Here is a 19405-nt window from a genome sequence, read left to right as displayed (position 1 = left end):
GAACTGGCCTCCTGGGGGCCTGAAATGCAGTACTCCCTTGAGGAAAAACTTTGCAAGAAGATGGGATGCAAGAGGAGGGTCAAGAGGTAGACAAGCTGAAATAGCAGCAAGGTGGGTCTTAACAGAGGAATATGCCAGCCCTACTTCCAAGAGTTCACACAGGACAGTACTAAGGGTCCAGCTCCTTGCAGTGGGTCCAGCCGTCTCTGCAGATGCCACATGGAGAATCTTTTCCATTTGGACAAATAAGATCTCCTAGTATGCGGTTTTAAGGCCTCCTGCAGGACTGCTGGCACATCCTCAGAGTAAGGGTGTCTGTATGGGATCAAGATTCTATCATCCACAGGGTTAGTTTTTAGAGATTCCAGGTGGGGATGGATGAGGGATCCTTTGTCCTGTGTGAGAAGGTCCACTTTGTGGGTAACTTGTGATGATTGCCCCTTGCTAAAAGCAGAAGGAGGAGGAATCAATGCTGTCTTGGTCAAAAGGGGGGTCACCAACAAGATTTTTGTTTTATTCTGCTGGATTTTCAGTAGAATTTTTTTGAAGGAGTGGGAAGGGGGTGGGGGATGCACAGAGAACCATCCCCTTCCAAGAGATTGAAAAGGTATCCACTGGCCTCGCTAGGTGGCTGGGAAGCCTGCTGCAAAATAGAGGTAGTTGTCTGTTCAGAGGGGAAGCAAACAGATCTATTTGTGGTGTAACACACTTGTGGATGATGTGCAGGAACACATCCCTGTGAGGCATCCATTCATTGGATTGTGACATGGACCTGCTCAGGGTGTCTGCCTAAGTGTTCTGTGCTGAAAGGATATAAACTGCCTGCGGTGAAACTCCTCGTTGGGCCATCAGTTCCCTGGCTTGGAGTGCAAGTCTGCACAGCAAGTAGGATTTTGTTCCCTCCTGTTTGTTCACATACCACAGAACTGTAGTTTTGCCTGTGAACCATTTCAGGGGTCCTTGTTTTAGGATATGTAGAAAGGCTCTCAAGGCGAACAAGACTGCTCTTTCTTTCCTGATGTTGATGTGCTCCCACCTGAAGGTGTCTGAACAGGTACCCTGCACTCTCAGGCTGCCTAAAGCAGCTCCCCAGCCCAGATTTTGAGGCATCTGTGTACATATCTCCTGAACTGGGGGAATGGGTTGTAAGGGGAGTCCTGGGTTGATTGTGATTTGCTTCAACCACCAGATGATCTCCTTCCTCAGGCAGGGAAGGAAGGGAATGTTGAAGTCTAAGGGGTGTGAATGTTGGGTCCATGTTGACCTCAGGTGCCACTGTAATTTTCTCATGTAGAGTCATGCCAATGGCACCACTGGAATAGTGGAAGCCATATAACCCAGTAACCTTAGGTACTGCCTGGCTGCCATAGCAGTGGCGTGGAGGACAGAGGACATGTACTGCTTTAGATTTTCCACCTTTTGGGGTGGAAAGAATGCTCTCATGACATCTGCCCTTATTCTACACCCCAGGAAAACTTGGTCCTAGGAGGGATCCAGGTTGGCCTTGAGGTAAGTGAGGCTGAATCCCAGTGCCTGTAGGACTGAAATAACTCTGCACAGTAGGTGAAGGGATGTGGAACATTCTGTCTGTATCAGGATGTCATCCATGTATGGAAATATATGAATCCCTTGGACCCTGCAATAAGCAATAACTGGAGCCAGACACTTGATGAAAACCATTGGAGCTATAAAAGTCCAAATGGCAAGGCAGAGAACTGAAAATGTGAGGAACCCACAGAAATACCCAAGTATTTCCTATATCTGGGCCTTACAGGGATGTGTAGGTAGGCATCCTTTATGTCCAAGGTGGCTAAAAATCCCTGAAGCATTACCAAGGGAAAAAGGGTCTGCAGAGTAAGCATAAGGAAGATGTGTACTTGTAAGAAAAGGTTGAGGTGGGAGGGATCCAGGATAGGTCTTCCACAGTCCATCCTTCCTTGGTACTAGGAAGAGTCTGGAGTAAATGCCCACTCACTGTTCTGTCATGGGAACGGGTTGTATGGTTCCTTGAGAAAGGAGGAACTCTATGACTGGCTGAAACAGGGAAAGCTGGTCTTTGGGAGGCGGTGGGATGCCTCTCCAAAGAGGGATGATCCAGGTCATGAAATAACCCTTTTCTATAATGGGCAAGACCCACTTGTCTGTGGTAGTGCTTCGGCAAGCTGGGAGACAGTGAGACAGCCTTAGGGACAGGGAATGGAATTTGGGGGTGTGGACAGCAAAGTCAGGTAGTGACAGACTACCTGCCACATCTTGAAACTGAGGTTTCTTGGCAGGAGTCTGAGCAGGCTTGGAAGGAGTTTGCTGCTTCCTCGTGCTCTTTCTGCTCCTGGAATGGGGGATTGGAGGAGAGTTTTTCTAATGAACTAGGTTTTGGTGGGGTAGTTTCTATGAAATTTGGGGATAGGTGAGATGAAGAAGTGTTTGAGGTCCTGGAGTTCCTTTCCCTTTTGTTGAAGGGCCTTGAATGGCTTAGTCACTTTAGCCCCAAAAAGGGCAGTTATCCAGAGGAATGTCCAGGAGTTTGGCCGTAATATCATCTGGTAAGGCCTGTTGTCTTAGCCATGAGAATCTTCTAAGGACTGTGGCAGAAGCTGCAGGTTTGGCAGTGGCTTCTGCAGCATCATAGCTGCATCTAATTGAATGTCTTGACTTGAGAAGACAGTGAGATGAGGTTAGATATTTGAGCCTTGGCAGGAGAGTCAGGGAGATCAGCAAAAAGTTTAGTGACCTCAGCCAAGAGGGCCAGGGCATACTTGAACATATGTGTCTGATAATTAACTACCCTAAAGGCCAAAGTATCAGAGGTGTACATTTTTTCACCAATGCTCTCTACTGTCTTATTGTCCTTGTCTGTGGGAAGGACAGAGGTGGAGGGAAGCAATCCGGATGGTTTATCTGCAGAGACTGAAACAGTGCCAGGGTCTGCAGCAGGGCATTTAATCAGGAATTTAGCCCCTTCAGGGACTTTATAGAATCTGTCAGGCCTTTGAGGGGCAGGTGGCTGGGAATCTGGATTCACAGAGGCTGCATTAAACGCATCCAAGAAGGCTGGTAAAACTGGAGGAATGGGAGAAGGAGCAGGAGTGTCCATCTGCAAAAGCTCACATTATCTTTTTTGGACCTCTGACATTTCAGAGGAATCCCACTTAAAATATTCTCTCATTTTTTAGATACTCTCAGCAAAGGTAAGTTCCTCTCCTTGGGAGTCTGTCTCAGCAGGCTCCTCTTCTGGGGAAGCACACCCAAGAGGGGAGGGCATCTGGAACACACAGGAAAGGGAATCCTCCAAAGAGAAGTCTGAGGAATCCTCAGCTTCATGTTTGATAGTGTCATCAACCTGAGGCCTGGGACTCAGGAAAGGAGGGGAAAGCGGTGAAGAAGCAGACACAGCAGGCCTTAGGGTCATAAAAGCATTAAATAGGCTCTGGGAAAAGACCTACCAGTGTGTAGGCCCTAAGCAGAAAAGGCAGCGCTCGTGTGCGTCCGTATGGTGCCTTTGACATCCGCACCTGCACTTTCTTTTCCTGGATGACATGAACTTAAACAGGCATACAGTGACCAGAGTATCTTTTAATTCGAAGCTCCGATGGCAGGGACAGGAAGAAAGTACAGTTGTGTACACTTACCATAAATGTAGATGTTCGAGTGTATTCACTGTTGAAGTCATCACCTGTGGGTTATATCTGCTGTGGTAGCCCTCGGCCGGGCCGAATACCAGAGTCAATGTTTTCGTGCGCCGGCTGCCGTCACCTGTAGTCTGACATCAGGTCGTCAGTACTATAAAGCAAGGCAGCCAACATCATTACATCAGTTTTTCTTGCCCTAACCCATCAGGTCACAAGGGTAAAGAGAGAAGTGGTCCTGGTGGCTAAAAGACACCTTTGGAAGCTTGTGTCCCTCTAGGGGGAAGATGTTAAATGGGGGATGGAGGGAGGGAACCAATGACTGCAGCAGTGAATACACTCGAACATCTACATTTATGGTAAGCGTATACAACTGTACTATGTTCTTCATGTTTCACTGTTGCAGTCATCACATTTGGATAGATTCCCAAAGCTAAGGATGGGAGGAGGTAATTAGACAGCATCAGGATCAGCTATAAGGCCCTACAAGACTGTAGTGGCAAAGCCAGCTCTGGATTTAGAAAATAATTGGCAAGTAGTAATGCTTGGTGAAGGTATGTACAGAACTCCAGGTAGCAGCTTCTAGGATATCCCTGGTAAGGACACTTCGGAGAAAGGCTGTAGAGAAAGATGCAGCCCTGGTTGAATGTGGGCTTATCCCCTGTGAGGTAGGTTTTCCATGGTGCTAATAGCAGAAATGAATGCAATGGCCTATCCACTTAGAAATGGTTTGCTTTGAAATGGCCTTCCCCTCTGCCCCTGCAGCAAATGCAACCAGCAGCTGTTCAGATTTCCTGAGAGGTTTAGTCCTGTCCAAGTAAAATCTAAGTTGTCTGTGCACATCCAATGAGTGCAGTATTCATTCCCCTTTGTTCTGTGGATTAGAAAATAAGGTTGGCAAATGAATGGACTGATTAAGGGCCACACTGGATACCACCTTGGGCATGAAGGCGGGATTGGTCCTGAGAGACACCCTGTCTGCATGAAAGATGATGAAAGGCTCCACTGCCATGAGGGCCTGTAATTCAGACATCCTTCTTGCTGAAGTGATGGCTAAAAGGAAGGCTGTTTTCCAAGAAAGGAATTTCAACTCTGCATTTGCAGCAGGCTCAATGGGAGGTAGAGTGAGCTTTTCCAATATAAAGTTAAGGTTTAAAGTTAAGTCACTGAGACAGTTTACCATAGGGAGGAGTCTTACTACTCCCTGCTTTGGAAGTGGGAGCCCCCCATTGCTTAAGCCTGTGAGTACCTTGGGACTGAAGCCTGGGTGTTCTGTTGGTTCTGGGTTTGGAGGAGGTCTGGAAGAGGCAGAAAAGGACCAATTCTTAGAGGGCCAATGCCTACTAAATCTGGGAGGCTGTACTTGCAGGAAATCTTTAACAGTTTTCATAGATTTAGCTTTTTCCTCCATCTTTTTAAGTACTACTTCTGTTTTGTTGCCAAACAGGAGGTCTTGGTTTAAGGGAGCATCCAGTAATTTAGCTTTAACATGATCTGGCAAAAATTGCTCCTTAAGCCAAGTATGCCTTCTAAGTACAGACCCAGTGACAGCAGCCCTGCAAGATGCCTCTAATGAATCAAAACCACATTGCAAAGTATGTTTTCCAACTTGTTCAGCAGAATGCATTAAATCCTGTAATTCTTTATTTTCAGCACAGTCAAGAATCAACATAATTTTCTGTTTAAGCAATCCAGTAATATGCTGCTGATACTTTAACATATGAAACTGGCAGTTTAAAGCCCTAATGGCCAAAGCTGCAGAAGTGTACACTTTCTTACCCCATCTATCCAGCGCCCTGGATAAGAGGGGGTAGGATTTTTGGTAGTAGCCTTAATGCTCTTGGGTCCCTGTGAAATGGTCTCAGGATCTAAAAAGTAGGAGTTTTAAAGAGGAACTTGTGAGAGCCAGGTACCCTGTAATACCTATCAGGTTTTCTGGGAGCAGGAGGCAAACTGTCAGGGGCCAGGCTAGATTCCGAGAAGGCATCATCTACAATGTCCAGTACAGGAGGGATAGCTAAAGGCCTGTGTTGAGGCAGGAGTAAAAATTCCCTAAGCCTCTTGTTGGAGTCAGAGTAATCCTGGCTTTCCCAGCGAAAATGCTCCCTAAGAGTAGGCAAGGTTTCACCAAAAGATAATTCCTCTGGAGGGGAAGCACAGGGAATGGAGTCCTCTGCATCAGAATCCTCATAGGTAGATAAGGGCAAATCCTGGTCATCAGAGAAAACAGAAATTTCAGAATCCTGATCAGAAGAATCAGAAGGAAAATCAGTCCCAGGTCTCTTGGTGGGGGAAGGGTGGTTTCCTCTAATTAGAGTAATAAGGTCTTCAGCCATTCTTATTTAGTTTTAGGCATAGGGGCCTGACCATGTGGTCTAGGTGTTGGTTTTCTAAGCGTGGATCGAGTTTTAGGCCTTGAAGAAGACAACGGCGTTGGTTTAATATGCAAGTCAGTAGGCCTGAATATACCCCTTCAGAAGCCCGTGCCTGCACAGGGGCTCCGGACCCATTCAAGGTAGAGACATCCCGCAGGTTCCACAGTCGAAGAAACATATCGCGGTATACCAGACTCCGAATGGGTCTCAGTAGAGGCCTGCGAATCTGAAGTAGTATGTATCAGGGGCTGCGAAAGCACCTCACTGAGTACCGGCGAACTAGCGACTAGCTTAGGAGAAGCGTCGTCGGCAGCTTTGGACCTATGCGGTCTGTCTTTATCTTTGCGTTTTTTCAGAATGTCAGTAGTTTGGTGGCTTACCGAAGCCATTTCTGGATAATTGAACCAAGTACCAAAATATCTGGATGTGTAAATGAACAGAAGACAAATAGTACGAGGTTTGAATAAGGCTCAAAACCGACAGAGAGGTACGTTGTGGTCTGGGCCTAAGCAAGGAATGCAGTACGAATGAAAATCTTTATGAGGTATTTGCTTTCCAAAGAAATACAACTGTTAACTTTTACTGACATCAGATTAGAGCAAGAAAAAGGATCCCCAAAGGGGTAACTTAGCTTAGTTGAAGACTTAGGATCTGAAACTCGAAAACGAAAATTTCAGGAGTCAGATGGCTGGCACTTGCGAACTGCTTCTGCTTCGAGCACTGCATGGTAAGAAACACTGATGTAAGAAAGACTGATGTAACGTCGGCTGCATGCTTTATGCCCCCGACTACCTGACGTCATGGAAGATGAGACAGCAACCAATGCAGGACCCAAGACTTTGATAATCAGGCTGACTGAGGGCTACTGCAAGCAGATAATCCAAATGTGATGACTGCAACAGTGAAACACGAAGAACATCTGAAAGTGTTGACTGCCTGCTCTGAAGCGCAGGAATTTTCTGCACAATTCCCAGATGGGGATGTGGAGGTAGGCATCTTTCAGATCTAGTGTCACAAGCCAGGCATTTTGTGTGAGCATAGGCATGAGCTGCTACAAGGTTAGCATTTTGAATCTGGGGACCACCAAGGAGGTGTTCAGTTTGGATAGATCCAAGATGGGGCCCCCTGGGATATTAATGTTTGGACCTGTTTTAATGCCTCTGCCCACTGGTTTGGGGGAGGTCTGGATACCCTCTTGGAATAGGGAGTTCATCGAAGGAGAATCTGTATCCCTGAGAAATGATTTTTAATACCCATTGGTCCTTGGTTGTAGAGACCCAGTTGTCCTTGAAGAGGGTGAGCCTTCCTCCTAGATTTTGATGAGTGAAAGGAGGGCAGAGGGGGGAGGTAGAGTCATTGTGAGCGTTTGCCATAAGAGCTTGGCGTAGAATCCCTGCCTCAGAGGCAGAAGTGGTCCATTGTTTGCTTCTTTGCTGGCCCAGGGATAGGGGCCTGGATGGCCTGTCCCTGCGTGGCTTACATTGGCCCTGCCTGCTGGGAACAGGGATGGCCCAGTGCTTAGAGGGGAAGTTCCTGCTGAATCTGGGTGGTTGAACTTGAAAGAAATCTTTTACTGTTTGCATAGATTTTGCTTTGTCTTCCATCTTTTTAAGCACTTCTGCTTTTTCCCCAACAGGCATTCCTTATCTGGGGTGCATCAATAAGTTTAGCCTTCATATGATCAGGGCGAGGTTGTTCCTTCAGCATTGCATGTCTTCTAACAACAGATCCTGTCACTGCTGCCCTGCTAGAGCCTTCTAGGGCATCATATCCACATTGCAATGAGTGCTTGGCCACTTGACAAGCAGAGTGTAGTAATTCTGGCAGCTCTCTTGAGTTGGCACAGTCAGGAGATGTAGCAATCTTCTGTTTTAATTGTTCCCAAGTGTGTTGTTGATATTTTAACATATGGAACTGACAATTGAGTGCTCTGACAGCTAAGGTTGTAGAGGTGTACACTTTCTTTCCCCATCTGTACAGAGCTCTGGAGTCTTTGTCAGAAGGAAGAGGATTCTTGGCATAACTAGTCTTAGCTCCTTTGGGTCCCTGTGTAATGACCTCAGGGTCGGCAGCAGGGTTCCTGTACAGGTATTTGTGAGAATCCAGTACTCTGTAGTACCTGTTAGGTTTAGTTGGAGCAGGAGGACAGGGCATCAGGGGCTAAACTGGATTCATGGAAAACATCATCCACCACTTCCAGAATAGGTGGGATGACCAGGGGTCTGTGCTAGGACAGGTCCAGAAATGCTCTAAGCAATTTCTTTGACAGTGGGAAGTCTTGAGATTCTCACTGAAAATGTTCCCCGAGGGAGTGAAGGGAGAGGTCCTCTGGGGAGGCAGACGGGATGGATTCCTCTATATGTGAATCCTCATAAACAGCTAAGGGATGTTGTTCCGTTTCAGATTCCTCAGACTCTTGGTCTATCATAATTTCTGCAGAAGGATGCCTTTTCCTTTTTGGAGTGCGGGCCTCGGATAAGGGAGATGAGATCCTCCGCCATTTTAAGCATTTGAGCTTGGGGTGGGGGAGCAGTAGCAAGGTGGTGGCTAGAAGCAGATGTCCTAGGTGTGGCCTGGCTTCAAGGCCTGAGAGAATCTGCCGGTCTCCGAGAAGCAGTAATCAGATGAAAAGACGTCAGTTTTTGTCTAGAATCGCTAGTGCGAAAGGCCTCCTCGGAAGCCGGTACCTGCATCACGGCTCTGAACCCAACCGAGGCAGACAGCCAAAGGCGCGGAACACGAAGTGGATTTCTGTGGCATACCGGACTCCTAAAGGGTCTCGGCAGAGGCCTGCATAGCAAGCGAGTCAGGCATCAGGGGCTGCAAAAGCACCTTACTGAATTCCGGAGAACTGACTACTTGCTTTGTTGGCTGAAGGATGCCATATCAGAATTTGAAGACAGAATGCGAAAATAATTGTCTACAAAAAGAGCCCTATGGCAACTGGTTCTTGCATTAAAGTGGGCACAGAACTGGCAATGAAGGACGTCATGGTCTGGGCCTAAACAAGTGATGCAGTAAGAATGAAAGTCTTGGTGTGGGATCTGCTTTCCACAGGCGAGACAATTGTTAACTTTTTCGGACATCGGTTAGAGCAAGAAAAAAGGGTCCCCAACAGGGTACTTGGCTTTAAACGTTTTCTGCTGAAATTCAACTTCTGGTAGCGACAGACTGGCACTCGTATGAACTGCTTCTGCTACAGTCTCCACTGCAAAAAAGACTGATGTAATGACATTGGCTGCCTTGCTTTATAGTACTGATGACCTGACGTCAGACTACAGGTGATGGCAGATGGCACACACAAACATTGACTCTGGTATTCAGGCCGGCCGAGGGCTACCACAGCAGGGATAACCCACAGGTGATGACTGCAACAGTGAAACATGAAGAACATCAGCGGATGTTCGACTGGCAGCAGAGAAGTTCTGAAGAAAGGTACATGCAAACATCACTTTTATGGCCCACTCCCCCTCGGCCAACATCAGACGTCTCACGTACCTAGCAGTGACTAGAGGCTTTTGCCTACTGGCCTGACATTCAGGTAGCTAGCAGAGGATAACCCAAGGTTTTGGAACACTGCAACATGAGAATAGAAGGACATCTTTGGAACTGGTGTCTCCTTTCATCTGGTGCCTCCAAGTGACCTCCTTTCTTTCGTTTTTTTTTTTTTGTTACAGATTCTGTACTAGATATCAACTTTATCTCTGATAAATTAATTATTACCCTCTGTCTTACTCAGAGTTCTTCATCAGTACTAGCTTGATGGATTATCGGTTTACTTAGATTTATTGTCTGACATGCTGGCTTGAATCAAAGATTAAAGATGTGATTAATACCATTATGTTTTTAAGAAATGCATTCTTTTTTGTGAAGTATCTTGCAAAAACTATAAACAAAGATATTTCTATATCTCGGCTGTGGTTCACACAGCTCTTGCCATCCAGTCCAGTTCAATGCTCAAGAAAGTTAAATATGGTTTCTGCTACAGTAAGGCAGGTTTTAATGCAGTGGGATTTAAGTCAGAACTAATGAACAAGTTCTGGGTTTTCCTCTCAAGCATATTACAGACATACCCCATGCATTTGGTCAGAGCCAACTTTATGAGGACCTGATGACCCGCTCTTGTGGCTGTGTGAGGAGGCAGTGCTGCTGGTAGTGGTGGTTGTTGAAGCAGCAGAGGGGCGCGACTCGTGAAGCACATTCTTCTTCGTCACCTTCAGGTCCCGCTGTTTTGTGGGCACATAGCCGTCCTTTAGAGAGATGAGAATAGGGTCTGCATTCTTCCCATCCACCCAGTCTTCTGCTTCCAATGCAGGTTCTGGTCCGGCTGTGTCTGGGTATAGATCATCCTGGAAAAGATCTGACTGAAAGAGAAAAGAAAAAGAACAGATTTCAGGTAAAACTAAGTCTGGATCTATAACAGGTAACTATGGGATTTAAAGTCTGCATTAATTCCCACCTAATTTCTACTTCACTATAAAATAATAAAATTCTGAATGTCAACTCGATTCACAAAATTGTGCACTTACATACAAGGAGCAGACACAGCTAAGCATAATGTACAATGGACAATATAATTTCCAAAAAATTCAAAAGGTACAAAACGTAAGCAACTTCTAATTCCATGAAAACAGTTTTTCCTTAGTGCCCCTCCCATCAGCCTAATACCAAATTCATAAAAAAGAATAGTTGTGTAAAATCTTACCATAACCATAGATGTCCTTCTCTTCCATCTTGCAGTATTCTTACTGTGGGATCCTCTGCCTCAGGCGACCCAAACTTGGGCTCCTATACAAAAGCTTTCAGCCTAGTTGCTCTTGCTGCATGGGACGTCACATGTAGGGCTGTAAACCAGGGACCTTAAATGCAACGTTTGCATGCACAGACCTCAGAACTAACTACCCAGTTGTAAAGTAGCCTAGGAGATGCCAAAAGATGTCCTTTAGACTGGTGGAATGCCACAGACTGCCCAAAAGTGACTCTAGTGCCAGTAGGGGCTCTGAGGGGCCCCTAGACCTGTAGATATGAAAATAGAAGGTCGGGAAGGAATAGTGCAACTTGGAGGAGGAGGACATCTATAGTTATGGTAAGATTTTACACAACTATTCTATATCTTTCTATTCTTATGTTGCAGTATTCTTACTGTGGGAGAGTACAGCAGCTCAAGAAGGAGGAAGGGCAGAGGTAGCGGATTAAATCCTTGCAGGATTGCCCTTGCAAAACCTGCTGTGGCTCTGGAAATATGGTCCACTTTGTAATGTTTGGTGAAGGTATGTACAGTGGACCAGGTAGCTGCTTCAAAGATGCTAGCTGTGTCTTCGTCTTTGAAGAAAGCTTTGGAGGAAGCTACTGCTCTAGTAGAATGAGCCCTGATCCCAATTCAGGTCTTTTCCGTGGTATGAGTAGCAGAAACAGATGGTTTTCATGATCCAACAGGAAATTGTCTATTTGGAGACTGCCTTGCCCAGGGCTCTGGGGTGGAAGGAAACAAGGAGTTGATTAGATTTTCTGATGGACTTGGTTTTGTCCGGATAAAATCTTAACTGTATGTGAAATTTCCAGGGAGTGTAGTATTCGCTCACTATCATTCTGGGGAGAGGAGAGAAAGGTTGGTAGGTGAATGGACTGATTAGTGAAAGCTCACTGACCATTTTGGGCATGAAGGAGGGATTGGTTCGCAGGGTCACCCTGTCGTTATGGAAGATAGTGTAGGGAGGGCATGCCATGAGTGCCTGTAACTCTGATACCTTTTTTGCTGAAGTCAGGGCTACTAGCAAGACTGTTTTCCATTTGCACATCTGCAAGGATGCAGAAGTGGTTGGTTCAAATGGAGTCAGCATAAGTTTTTCCAGGACATAATTTAGGTCCCAGGGTGGTGGGGTAGGCTTTCTGGATGGTCTTATGTGTAAGACCCCTTTTAAGAATAATTTAACATCCAACCTGGAGAGTAAAGGCGGTTCCAGGGGTATGCAGGCAGAGATAGCAGAGGGGTGCACTTTCAATGAACAGTAAGACAGATCTGCTTTAATCAGGTCACACACATAAGCGAAAACTAAAGGGGCATACACCATTTGGAGAATCTGTCCCATTCAGAACTATAGGATCTCCTTGTGTTAGGTTTCCTGGCCTCCTGCAGGATAGAAAGCACATCCTCTGTGAAGCAGTGTCTGAAGGGTACTAGATGTTTATCACCCAGAGAATTAGGCTCAGCATCTGTAGGTGTGGATAGATGAGAGTTCCCTTCTGCTGTATGAGTAGCTCCACCTTGTGAGGTAACTTGTGATGACTGCCCTTGACGAGGGATTGTAGATAGGGGAAAGTACAGTTGTGTACACTTACCATAAATGTAGATGTTCGAGTGTATTCACTGTTGCAGTCATTACATTTGGGTAATCTGCTGGCAGGTTGCCTCAGTCGGCCTGATTAACAAAGTCTTGAGTCCTGCATCGGTTGCTGTCCCTTCTTCCATGACGTCAGGTCGTCAGGGGTATAAAACATGCAGCCGACGCCATTACATCAGTTTTTCTTGCCCCAGATGTCAGGTGCCCCCCACATGGAGTGCAAAATATATATATATATGTATATACTTTAAAACATAAAAAATATACCTCCAAACAAAAGCAAATACACCAAAAAGGCTTTTAAGCATAGTAAAAGAAAGTAGAGGTACAGTAAGAGAAAAACAGGTGGCTGGAGGGTGGGTAACCAGGACTGCAACAGTGAATACACTCGAACATCTACATTTATGGTAAGTGTACACAACTGTACTATGTTCTTCGTGTTTCACTGTTGCAGTCATTACATTTGGGTAGATTCCCAAAGCTATGGATGGGAGGATGGATTTATACAGCATTGGGAGCAGCTATAAGGCCCTGCAGGACAGCAATGGCAAAGCCAGCTCTGGATTTAGAGAAGAGAGGTAAATGGTAATGTTTGGTGAACGTATGAACTGAGCTCCAGGTAGCAGCTTCTAGAATGTTTCTGGTAGGAACCCCTCTGAGAAAGGCTGCAGAAGTAGATGCAGCCCTGGTGGAATGAGATCTGATCCCCTTGGGGATAGGTTTACCATGGTGCATATAGCAGAAACAAATACAATGGCTTATCCATTTGGAAATAGCCTGCTTTGAAATAGCCTTTCTCTCTGCCCCTGCAGCAAATGCCACCAATAGTTGTTCAGATTTTCTTAGAGATTTTGTCCTGTTTAAGTAAAATCTAAGTTGTCTGTGTACATCCAATGAATGCAGAATCCGCTCACCCTTGTTCTGTGGATTGGGAAAAAAAGTTGGCAGATGAATGGTCTGATTAAGAGCCACAGTGGATACCACCTTAGGCATGAAAGATAGATTGGTCCTGAGAGACACTCTGTCCGCATGAAAAATAATGAAAGGCTCCACTGCCATAAGAGCCTGTAATTCAGAAATCCTTCTAATGAAGTGACTGCTAAAAGGAAAGCTGTTTTCTAGGAGAGAAATTTTAGGTCTGCAGTAGCAGCTGGTTCAAAAGGAGGGAGAATGAGTTTTTCCAAAACAAAATTGAGGTCCCATGCAGGGGTTGGGCCTCTCCTGGGAGGTCTTAAGTTTTTTGGCCCCTCTGAGATACTGCTTTAGCAGAGGATTTGAGAAGAGGGGAGGTTCTGTGTTGTAATGAGCTGAAATGGCAGAGGCATGGATTTTTATGGAAGAAAAAGATAGGCCGTTGGTGAAGCATCTCAGTTAAGTATTGCAGAATCTGAGGAATATTGGGCATTGCTGTGTTTATTCCTTGTGATTGGTTCCAGGCACAGAACCTTTTCCATTTGTCAGCATAAGAGTTTCTAGCACTAGGCCTTCTAGCCTCCAAAATGACATCCATCACAGGTTTGCTGAGGGATGCCAAGGGTGAAATTAGATGATTAGCCACACTGCAAAATTCAAAGTTTGGAGCGGAGTGTGCAGAATTTGGTGGTTCTGCTGAGACAGTAGGTAAGGTGTCTGAGGCAGGTGCCACGGAGGTAGGTGTGACATTGCACAAGAGTGGGTACCACTGTTGGCGAGGCCAGTGTGGAGCAATCAGAATAATTATTGGTTTGTCCTGTCTGACATTTAATAGAACTTTGGAGAGCAGAGGCAGAGGGGGGAAGCATAGACTGTTTTCCAGCTGAATGATAGAGTATCCACTTTCCAAGCTTTTTTGTGATGAATTCTTGTGCAGAATTTGTCCAACTGATAGTTTTGGGGTGAGGCAAAAAGATTTATGTCTGGACTCCCCCATTTGCCTGTCAACATGTTGAAAATTTGTGCTTCCAGTTTCCATTTGTGTGGGTACATAAGATTTCTGCTTAGTTCGTCTGCCAGAGTATTTAGCTTTCCTGGCAGGAATTGAGCTTGTAGTTGTACTTGGTAGGTCAAGGCCGTGTTCCACAATGCCATGACTAGTTTGCAAAGGGGGTAGGAATGTGTACCCCCTGCTTATGTCCCACATAACTGTGGTGTTGTCTGTCTTTATCATTAATTGTCCTGGATGAAGGCAGTCCTTGAAGGCTGTCGGTGCATTCTGTACACCTAGCTTCTCTTTCTGATTGATATGAAGGAGCATTTGATTTGGGCTCCATTTGCCCTGAATGCACTTTCCTGCCAGATGAGCCCCCCAAGCATAGTCTGATGAGTCTGTAGTTAGGGTTTGGGCAGCAGGGAGTGGAGTGAATGGCAGTCCCTTGTTTTGGTGGCAGGCCTCTGCCCACCATAGGAACTCCGGTTGCAGGCAAGGTATGAAAGGAATCATTGTTTCCAGGCTGTGACAATGGTGACTCCATAAACTTTTTAAATACTACTGAAGTTTCCTCATATGCAGTCTTGCATATGGAATTAGAAGAATGCAGGAGGCCATGAACCCCAAGGCTTGCAGAATTTGTCTTGCAGATAGCAGGGTTTTTGTGGCCACCTGTGTGAAGTAAGTCACCAAGTGAATTTGCTTTTCTGACGTAAGGTAAGTCATCTGGGCAGTTGTATTCAAGCTTGCACCCAGGAATGTTATTTTTTGAGAGGGTACCAGTTGTGATTTCTTTTTGTTTATGGTGTACCCTAGACAAGTTGGAACCCTTTTTACAAACGCCAGATGCTTTAGAAGAATGTCCTTGTTTTCTGCCTGAATTAGACAATCGTCCGGATATGGATATATTTGAATATTTCTTTGCCTGCAAAATGCAATTACTGGAGCCAGACACTTTGTGAGGACCCTGGGCACAGTAGATAAGCCAAAGGGCAGTTCAGAGAACTGGTAATGCAAGTAACCTGCTTTGAAGCGGAGGTATCTTCTGCAAGATTCCCCAACTGGGATATGCAGGTAAGCCTCTTTTAAGTCTAGAGTTACCAACCAGGCATCTTTGCCTAGCATAGGTAGTAACTGTTGAAGAGTCAGCATCTTGAATTTTGGAATGTCCAGAAATGTGTTTAGAGTGGATAAGTCCAGAATTGGACGTCATGATTTGTCTTTTCTGGGTAGCAGGAAAAGTCTTGAATAGAAACCTTGTCCCTTTTCCTCTTCTGGTACTGGTTGAATAGCACCCATGTTCATGAGGGACAGAACTTGCTTCTGGGCCTCTGCCCACTGATTTGGGGGCAGATCTGGCCATCCATTTGGGATTGGCAACATGTGGAAATGAAATCTGTATCCCTGGGATACTATATTTAAAACCCATTTGTCCTGGGTAATAAGTTGCCAGTTTCGTGCATGAAGTGCCAGTTTTCCCCTCCAAAGGGGTGGCTAAAAGATAAGTGCTTGGTGATTGTGCAGGGAAGACATTGAGACTGTTTACCATAGGGAGGTGCTTTGCTGTTTCCAGATTTGGAGGTGGAGGCACCCCATTGTTTTGTTCTAAAAGTTCCTTGTTATTGAAACCTGGAGCCTTTGGAATGTCTGGATTTGACTTGAGTGGCTCTTGAAGGAACTGTAAAGGACCAGTTCTTAGTAGGCCAGTGCCTACTAAATCTTGGAGGTTGCACTTGTAAGAAATCTTTCACAGTTTACATAGATTTAGCTTTGTCTTCCATCTTTTTTAACACTTCTTCAGCCTTATTACCAAAGAGACGGTCCTGTTGTAAAGGATCATCCAACAATTTTGCTTTAACATGGTCAGGCAGAGTTTGCTCTTTGAGCCAAGCATGCCTTCTTAGCACAGATCCAGTTAAAGCAGCCCTGCAAGAGGCCTCCAAGGAATCAAAACCACATTGCAAAGTATGTTTTCCAACTTGTTCAGCTGAATGTAATAAATCCTGTAAATCTTTATTTTCCACACAGTCAGAAATTATCATCATTTTCTGTTTAAGTAGTCCCATGATATGCTTTTGATATTTAAGCATATAAAATTTACAGTTTAAAGCCCTGATTACCAAGGTTGCAGAAGTGTAAACCTTCTTACCCCATCTATCCAGCACCCTGGAATCTCTATCAGAAGGGGTAGGATTTTTAGCAGTAGAGGCCTTAATGCCCTTGGGACCCTGAGAAATGGTTTCAGGATCAGCAATTGGATTTTTGAAAAGGAACCCTGTAGTATCTGTCTGGCTTACAAGGAGACAGAGGCAAAGAATCAGGAGCCATACTAGATTCTGAAAAAACATCATCAACAATGTCTAGAACAGGAGGTATAGCCAAAGGCCTATGCTGAGGAAGAAGGAGAAAATCCCTAAGTCTCTTTTTAGATTCAAAGAAATCCTGACTTTCCCAGTGGGAATGTTCCCTTAAGGTATGTGAAGTTTCCCCAAAAGAAAAATCCTCAGGTGGAGAAGCAAAATGAATGGAATCTTCTTCAGAGTCCTTATAAGTAGGAATAGACAAATCCTGTTCATTAGAAGAGACAGAAGAAATAGAATCCTGTTCAAAAGATTCATAACCAATGTCTTGCCTAGGCCTCTTAGAAGGAGGGGGTTGGCTACCCCTGATCAAAGTAATTAAACCTTCAGCCATTTTGATCATTTTTTAGGCATAGATTTTGGCCTTAGTTTTGAAGATGGCGTTGGTTTAATACACAAATCTGTAGGCCTGAAAACACCCTCAAAAGCCGGTGCCTGCACAGCGGCTCCGGACCCATCTAAGGTAGAGACATCCTCGGGTTCCATAATTGAAGCATCTCACAGCATACTGGACTCCGAATGGGTCTCAGTAGAGGCCTGCAAATCAGAAGTAGCAGGTATCAGGGGCTGCGAAAACGCCTCACTGAGAACCGGCTAACTGGTGACTGGCTTAGGAGAAGCGCCATCATCAGTTTTGGACCTCGACGGTCTGTCTCTGTCAGTCTTTTTCTTTGCATTTTTTAGGTATTCCGGTAGTCAGATTGCTAACCGACGACATTTCTGGATAATTAAATCTTGAGCCAAAATATTTAGAAGCAAAAATATACAGACGTTTAATTGTGCGTTGATTAAATTTAGCACAAAACCGATAGCAAGGTACAGTGTGGTCAGGGCCTAGGCAAGGAATACAGTACAAATGAAAATCTTTATGAGGTATTTGCTTTCCACAAATAATGCAATTATTAACTTTTACTGACATCGGTAAGGAGCAAGAAAACTTTCCCCAACGGGGTACTTAGCTTTTAGTTGAAGACTTCGGTTCTGAAACTCGAAAATGAAAATTTCAGGAGTCGGCCGACCAGCACTTGCAAACTGCTTCTGTTTCGAGCAGCGCAGAGCAAGAAAGACTGATGTAATGGCGTCGGCTGCATGTTTTATACCTCTGATGACCTGACGTCATGGAAGAAGAGACAGCAAGCGATGCAGGACCAAGGCTTTGTTAATCAGGCCGACTGAGGGCAACCTGCCAGCAGATTACCCAAATGTAATGACTGCAACAGTGAAACACGAAGAACATCTAATGCTGCCTTGGCCAGTAGGGAGTTATCAGCAAGATTTTTGGCATGTCCTCCCGATCTTCAGGAGGACTTTCTGAATGAGAGGGAAGGGGGAGGGGAGGAAGCATACAGAAACCGGCCCTTCCATGACATGGTGAAGGCGTCCACTCTCCAAGCTAGTGGAGAGTGGTATTTGGTACAGAATTTTGTCAGTTGTCTGTTCTGGGGGGAGGCAAACATATCTATGTGTGGTGTACATGGGGATGTGGAGGTGAGCCTCCTTCAGGTACAAAGTGGCCATGAATGCTTGTGGTGGCAAAAGCGGAAGCAGGGTGTGTAGGGACAGCATTCTGAAATGGGACTTTTAGAAAAGAAAAAGATTTAGAATGGATAAGTCCAGGATTGGTCTCCATGGTCCATCCTTCTTTGGAACTAGGAAAAGTCTTGAGTAAAACCCTTTTCCTACTTGTCCTAGTGGTACCGGTTTTATGGTGACTTGTGTCCGTATATCCTGAATAATGTGATGAATTAGCTGAAGCTGATTTTTGGGTGGGAACAGAATGCTCCGTGGGGGTGGGTCTTTCCTGCCAGGATAGGAAATATCTTTTTTCTACTATTGCCAGCACCCAGCAGTCTTTGGTGATTTCTTTCCAAAGGGGCAGACAGTGAGAGAGAAGGGAAGCCAGGGGGAGGTGGGCAAGGCAGTCATGCATTGTTGCCCTTATTTCTGTCCTGAAAGGACCGTCTTTGGGCTGGCTGAGAAGCGTCAGTCCTTGAAGAAGGTAGCCTCCTACACCCTTTCTTATGCCTGCTAGAGGCAGGAGTGGTGATAGAAGGGACCCTTCTGACACAGGATGTCTTAGCAGGATAATTTCTATAGTACTTGGGTAAGGGAGAGACCAGCAGGTGTTTAATATCCTGCAGCTCTTTGCTCCTCTCCTGTACATTTTTAAATAACTCTGCAAACTGTTTACCAAACAGAAGGCTATTATCAAGAGGGGCATCTAGTATTTTGGACTTAAAATCTTCTGGCAGTGGTTGGAGCCTAAGCCAGGAGTATCTGGGCAGAACTGATGCAGTTGATCAAGCACAGGCCTCTGCTGCATCATAACTGCATCTGATGGAATGCCTGGCCACCTGGGATGCCAGGGATAGCTTAGATGCTACTTCAGTTTGTTAGGGGAGTCAGGCAGGGAGTTCAGAAGAGTAGAGGTTTGGGACACCAAGTCCAAGGCATATTTTACCATCTGTGTTTGTTAGTTAATTGCTATGAAGGCCTGGGTGGAGGAAGTGTAAGTTTTCTTGCCCAGCCTATCCATAATTTTACTGCCTTTATCTGAAGGTAAAAGAGACTATGAAGGCAGCAATCTAGATCATTTATCTGTGTTCAGAGCAGTGACAGCAGGGTCCGCCAAGGGGGGGGGGGGGGGGGGTTACTAGGAATTTGTGGTCATCAGGCACTTTATAGAAATGGTCTGGTCTGTTTGGGGCAGGAGGCTGAGAGTCAGGGTTCTTAGAGCACGAAGCAAATGCATCTGGATATGCAAGGATCACTGGAGGAATGCCTGATGGGGAGGGTG

The 19405-nt window shown here is 45.5% G+C and overlaps 1 protein-coding gene across 2 annotated transcripts in view; it reads right to left on the bottom strand.

Moving 5' to 3' along the window:
* Positions 1-19405, bottom strand: part of CORO1B (coronin 1B) — a 626540-nt gene that overhangs the window by 33780 nt on the left and 573355 nt on the right. For both annotated transcript variants that reach the window (XM_044084070.1, XM_044084068.1), the window contains exon 10: positions 10075-10365. In XM_044084070.1, the coding sequence (XP_043940005.1) occupies positions 10075-10365 (291 nt within the window). The remainder of the gene's footprint in view (positions 1-10074; positions 10366-19405) is intronic.

Source organism: Protopterus annectens, chromosome 9.part0 (assembly GCF_019279795.1).
Source record: "Protopterus annectens isolate FY-2018-M chromosome 9.part0, PAN1.0, whole genome shotgun sequence".
NCBI lineage: Eukaryota > Metazoa > Chordata > Ceratodontiformes > Protopteridae > Protopterus > Protopterus annectens.
This window is presented reverse-complemented; position numbering and strand designations above follow the sequence as displayed.